General features: G+C 51.4%; 2 protein-coding genes across 2 annotated transcripts in view; one reads left to right on the top strand and one right to left on the bottom strand.

Annotated features, from left to right (window-relative positions):
* LOC113210512 (serine/threonine-protein kinase S6KL) overlaps positions 1-6,292 on the top strand; it is a 36,305-nt gene that overhangs the window by 2,640 nt on the left and 27,373 nt on the right. The window lies entirely within an intron of this gene.
* Positions 58-6,292, bottom strand: part of LOC113210508 (neurofilament heavy polypeptide) — an 8,409-nt gene continuing 2,174 nt past the window's right edge. The window contains exon 2 of the mRNA XM_052269123.1: positions 58-3,084. Within this exon, the coding sequence (XP_052125083.1) occupies positions 1,103-3,082 (1,980 nt within the window). The 5' untranslated portion in view covers positions 3,083-3,084 and the 3' untranslated portion in view covers positions 58-1,102. The remainder of the gene's footprint in view (positions 3,085-6,292) is intronic.

The raw sequence follows: 6,292 nt of genomic DNA, 5'->3' as shown, positions 1-6,292 counted from the left end.
CTCCCCCATGTATAGTTGGCATCTGCTATATGGCAATAACACGATTAAGACAGATCATTTGGTTGTCCTTACAGATGTTTTATTTCTGATCACTTATAAATACAGACATGTAACAAAATACCTTTTGTTTGGATGGACAGCAGGATGGGTATGGATTGCGGATCACTTTATGCTTGGGTACTAAATATTCACATACAACTCGCCTATGCAATCATCTATAGAGACTTGGAACTAATGGCCTATTCTGAGTAATACTTTATAGCAATGAATGCTAAGACCATAATGACGCACTCACACATTAATTATACTATTTTAGAAAAATACAAAAAAGAACAGCTTAAAGTTACCTATGTACATAAGGCAATTACTGTTCAAAACCGTCTTACTTTATAACCATGAGCATCAGATACTTCAGATCAGTCTTGACTACGGACCAGTGTTACCAAAACCAGAAAGCCATTTTGATATTTTATTTGTCGAGACAATTATTTCAACGCGTACTGCATTTAACCTAATTATGAAATGCGCAATAAAAGTTTGCGAGCTTTTGGCTTTGATAACACTGCAGGGCACACTTACATACACGCCGCGTGTTTCATATTTAATCAAGATGGCAAGCGTGATGATCATGGGCCAGTTTTGTATCACCAATTAGATAATTCTATGCAGAGCAATTGCACAATAAAGCTGTATACTGAGTCTAAACCTACAAGACTTAGAAACAGAAAAAAGGGTCGGTACGCGAACGACCTGCTGCTGCACTCAGCTAAATTTGCTCTACCGATAGTATACCGATACAGGATCGATCTACGTGCAGTTGGCACTAAGACTGTGCGCTAAATGTCCTCTTTCTGTACGTTACACTGTTACACTGTATGAAACAGGGGACCTCACCGCAACTCTAACTTGTACTGTGGACTGGCCTGTCCCTTCCCGGCTAGAAGATTTTAATAAATAGTTTAACATTTATCTGATAGCGCGGGAAGGGGCACAACCGTTTGGCTCTTCCATGACTTGAGAACGTAGCAAAGGGGGGTTGTCAAGTCTTGGAACGGCGCGCAGGGAAGAATATTGACAATGATTTGGCCTTTGGGCACACTGCTCACTGGACGGGCTTTGAGGGAACTTCGACTTGTTCTACTGGCACTACTCCCGCAACTCCGGACTTGAGGCTCTGTTCATCCTTCTTAAGATCATCTTTCTTCTCTAAGGGTTTGATATCCTCCTTTTTAATTTCGTCCTTCTTCTCCTCCTTGATAGGCTCGGCAGGGATAGCGGGAATCTCGATCTTTTTTGGCTCTTCCTTGATCTCCACTTTCTCTTCTTTGATTGGCTCAGACTTGACTTCCGGTACAGCGGCAGCAGGAACTTCGGCCTTCTTTACCTCCTCTAACGTTTTCGCGATCGGTGCCTCCTCTTTCTTAAGCTCATCCTTGACATCTTTCTTGATCTCCTCCTGCTTGATCTCCTCTTTTGGCATCTCTTTGATCTCGGCTGTCTTAATAAGCTCGGGCGCTGCTGGTGTCGCCTCGTCGCTCTTGCCCTTCTTGATCTCATCTTTCTTCAGGTCGTCTTTCTTGGGAACTTCAGTGGGCTTCTTCTTTTCCTCGCCTTTCTTCTCCTTCTCAGCCTCTCGCTGTTTCCTGAGGGCAGTGTCGGCTTCGATCTGTGGCTTGGCTTCCTCGGGTTTGATCTCCTTCTTGGGTTCCTCGATCTTAATCTCACTCTTCTTGATCTCCTCGATCTTTGCCTCGTCTTTCTTGGGCTCTTCCATCTTGATTTCCTTCTTGGGCTCCTCTATTTTAATATCCTCCTTCTTTGGCTCCTCAGTCTTGGGCTGCTCGGCGATCTTCGCGGTGGGCACATCACTCTTCGTATCGACGGCGACCTGTTTGGCAGGCTCGGGAAGTTCACCACCCATTTCCAATTTAACAGCTTCGCCGGACAGTTTTTTCTCGCCGCTCTTCTCCTCGATGGTGTTCGAGGGCTCGACTTTCATGTCTTCAGTTACGAGTGCTTGATCCTTGTTGGGCTGAAGGGGCTCAAACTTAGCATCGGCGGGCTTGCTAAGGTCCAACTTTTCTTTCTTTTCTTCCTCTTTTTTAGGCTCCTCCGGAATGGTTTTGGCGGCAGGAATGTCCTCCTTGATGTCCTCAGGCTTCTTCTCTGGCACGCTTTCCTTGATTGGCTCTGCTGGAATTTCCTTCGCCTCTTGTTTGATGGGCACTATTTCCTTCTCGACAGGCTTCTCCTGTTCCTTGACTTCTTCCTTCGGAGCTTCCTTGAGGGCTGGCTTGATCTCCTCCTTTGGTGCTTCTTTGATGGCCTCCTTGATTTCTTCTTTGGGGATCTCCTTCACGGGCTCCTTGATCTCCTCCTTAGGAGCTTCCTTTACAGCTTCCTTGATTGGCTCCTTGATCTCCTCCTTCACAGTGTCCTTAATAGGCTCTTTGATTTCTTGCGGGGCTTCCTTCAATTCCGCCTTGATTTCTTCCTTGGGCGCCTCTTTGATGATCTCCTTGATCTCGTCCTTGGGGGCTTCCTTGGCGGCTTCCTTGATCGGCTCCTTGATTTCTTCCTTTGCGGGTTCCTTGATCGGTTCCTTCATCTCCTCCTTGGGTGCCTCCTTTAGTGCCTCCTTGGTCTCCTTCGGCGCCTCCTTCGCGGCCTCTTTGACTTCCTCTTTAGGCGCCTCAACAGGGACGACGGACTTGAGCGCTGGCTTCTCCTCGGCCGGCTTGATGTCGGCCGCTGGTTCTATCTTGGCTTCCTCAGATGGCTTGATGGCCGCTTCCGGTACGATTCCGGCCGCGGGCGAGATGGCAGGGGCGGCAGCGGGAGCCTCGACCGCCTTGACGGCAGCCTCGGGAACGGCGGGGGCAGGTTCTGCCTCCTTGGGGATGGCGTCGGCTTTGACCATCGGCACAGGCTCAGCGGGGATGACGGGCTTCGCCTCCTCCGGAACGACGGCGGCAGGAACAATGGGGACAGGGGCGGCGGCAGACACCTCCTTGTCGTCCTGGCCGACGGGCATGGCGCAAGCGCAGCCCAGTAGGACGACGGCCAACAGGAAGGCCTTCATGGCTGTAACACAGAGCGGGGTATATTAGGACCTTCAGATTTGCACAATTGGATGATGCTGCGCAGGCCCGGCTAGACTTCCCCGCCCCCTGGCCCCCAGCCGGGCCCTTCTGGACATTGGATCTCGCAGGCCACCTCTCGGTCATTGGCCTCAACGCGGTTACATACAGGACGCCCTCATATCGGCCGCCCGTTGCGTAGGGCAAGGCCGACAAGGCCATTGTCGCCCCCCCCCCCCCCCCCCAAGTAGGCAACACTGCCCATTCGCCGGTACAATATAATAAGGGAACGGGACTTACAGAAGAGACAGCGCTTTTGCAAGGTGTGCATGTTATCGGTAAACATTTGTTCCCTGTCTGAGTGGATAGAGATGCGCCGGTCATCACAAAAGATGCTTCACTTATCGCGCAGAGGGTTTAGCACCGTGAAAATATTGGTAAGATTTATGGGGAAATTATCCATGTCGTAGGTTGTTTACGATTTCAAATTGTAGAATTACAAAATCCATGTGACACTACGTACGTATAGACCTGGAATTCTTTGACGATAAAAAAATTGACGATACTGAATATTTTCCGTGGTCATAAGAGGAGCCCCGCTCCCGCGCTTTGGCCGGAGGGGGGGGGGGGCTCATAGGTCGTGGGGATCCACCGTAGAGGACCCATGAACCTACCGTCCTCCTCTTGCCAAAGGGATTTTTTTTTGGGGGGGGGGGGGGGCTCTCAGTGAAAAATGTTGTTGCGCGGATGCGTCGTATGAATTTCGCACCTTACATTGTTTTTTCTATACTACACAAGACTGTAAGAAACTCGTGTCTGCGTATATCCCCACCCCCAACCCAACCCATCCCTATCACCGCCACACGTTATCGAATATGTATCGCATGCTGGCCTGCGTGCGAGTTTGCCCGATGTCTCAGGCGCCACATGGCCCCACAAATAGGCGACCCCAACCCCACCCACACGACTATGAGCCGTACAGTATAACTTCAAAAAGTTCCGGGGTTCGCGGGCCAATCTGAACTGCACTCTACCTACGACCGGAATGATTGACACACACCATGCCAAAGCTTTGTGCTCCTGAATGGGTGTAAGAGGCGCGAAACTTTCTCGGGCTGAGGGCGATGCTTGCAAGGCATGGGCCCCTCGCGTGTGTGCTGGTCTCGCCCCCCCCCCCCTTTCCCCCTTTCTCCACTCTCCTTATTGTTTCCTACCGAAAAGGTCCGCTGTCCTTGTCCTCTTTCAGTGGCGTTTCCAGGATTTACCTATAGTCACTTTTTGCCTACTTATAAGGTGGTTCGCACTACGCACTGCCTACATCACGCGACATCAGGCGTCTCATTGAGGGAGCATGGGGTGGGGGTTGGGTCGTGACCTCCCCTCCTCCCTCTGGATGCACGCCTAGCCCCTCATCTCCTCACTCTACCTCTTCTTTTCCCATTGACTAATAGGAGAAGGGCCCCTTCACATGCTCGGAAAAGAGGGAGAGGGGGAGCGTGCGCTAGAGGCGCGACTACGCCAGTCTCTTTATCGCTCTTATCGATTCAGTCAGCGCTGTATACCCGACCAGGAGAAAAGACGTACGTTTAGAAGGCGGAGAAAGGTGGGGGGAGGGGGGGGGGAGTGCCACTGACGAATAGTGGTTCTGGTGTTTCTTTAATTGATGGTTTCTTAAGAAGTCCTTTGCTAACAAGGTGACCCCATACTTTATTTCTATGTAATTGTACTTGCACCTGGTCATGCATACATACACGGGCGGACTGGCGAGTTTGCCTACCGTCACTAACCATGCCCCCTTTGGCTCACACCGAGTAGGCAACCCGCCCATACGTGTGCTGTGCTTGCGATACAGTATGCTCAGAAAAACGAAATGGGTCTGTCGTCCTCCCCGTATACGAGGTATAAGTACTGTACCCATGCATACTTGAGGACTCGTTTGTGGGCGGGCTTACCCTACTGATGCCTAAACTCTAAATGGGAGGGGGGTCAGATCGTTTACCCCCACAAAAAGTTGACGTTTTTGTGCGCATCGCTTCCTTGAGACATATTGTACGATCCTGCATCGGAGATGTTACAAATTGCCATAAAATGTCACAAGCAAGAGATTTGCTCAAACATGTAACATGTCACCTTTCTTGGGCCTGAAAGGTCCTTTTCCATGGCACTCGCTCGGTGTCCTACGGCCTACGGTTGGTGACGACGGGCAAAAGCCCTCCTCGCCTGCGTGTGGAACAGTACAAGGCGGTCCACAACCGGATAGTTGTACTGTACAGCCAGCAGGCGTGTGGACACGTTGCCTTTACTCGCAAGGGGCCATCACTGAAAAAGAGTCATCAGATATCTTGCTCTCAGGAGAGCGAGGTGAGTGACACAAACAATGTCGCTCCCCTGAGAGCGAGGTATCTGGCGCTCACTCGCAATTTGAGTCGCAATTTGCGATCCTCACCTAATGAGGGCGGAGGTTCCCCACTTCAATTGGCCGAGGTCAGGGAAATCTTACTCCTTCAGAGTGAGAATTCGATGCAAATGACTCAATGGGGTGCAAATGTGGGTCACCCCTACTACTCAAGCTCGCGGGTTTGTCAGTCACCTTGTGACCTTGTCAGTAAGGTTTGTAGTGCCGCAGGGCCCCCGCACCCTGAGCCCCCCTGAGGAATGAACACGGGGGCCAACCCCCTCCGTGATTGTTCGGGGCTGCCAAGGGTTCGGGAACCCACTTAGCTGCCATCTTTGAGGATGCTGGGTTTGCAACCGGAAACCGGGATCAGCATGTATGCTCGGCATCGTGCCCCGGTGGAAGGGCCTAGTAATATGAACGGCTCCGGTCGGATCATGAACCTTGGGCCAAAAGAGGCCTCGTGGTTAGTCAAGTCAAGTCAAGCTCCTCCGACCCAGACCACCCCCCCCCCCCCTTCCCGTGCCCCTCGGAGGGGCGCGCTCGGGTCACCTTCCCCACGCCCACGTGAGCCCTCGGACAACACCACGTGACCGTTACGGCACCCTACCACACCCTTCTCGAGTGTGAGGAGGGAGCGCAGCGGCGCAGCGGCGCGTGAAGTTGACTTAATGACGCGATCCCGTGCAGGCATTATGCTGGCATAATTAATGCAACAGGCAAAAAATTGTTCATAGTTACACACAAAATCACACAAAATGATGACTGTGATAAATGATCGTAATGTGCCTATGAGTCGGGGAGAGGGGGAGGGGGG

Source organism: Frankliniella occidentalis, unplaced genomic scaffold (assembly GCF_000697945.3).
Source record: "Frankliniella occidentalis isolate FOCC.00 unplaced genomic scaffold, Focc_3.1 Scaffold82, whole genome shotgun sequence".
In the NCBI taxonomy this organism is placed as follows: Eukaryota; Metazoa; Arthropoda; class Insecta; order Thysanoptera; family Thripidae; genus Frankliniella; species Frankliniella occidentalis.
This window is presented reverse-complemented; position numbering and strand designations above follow the sequence as displayed.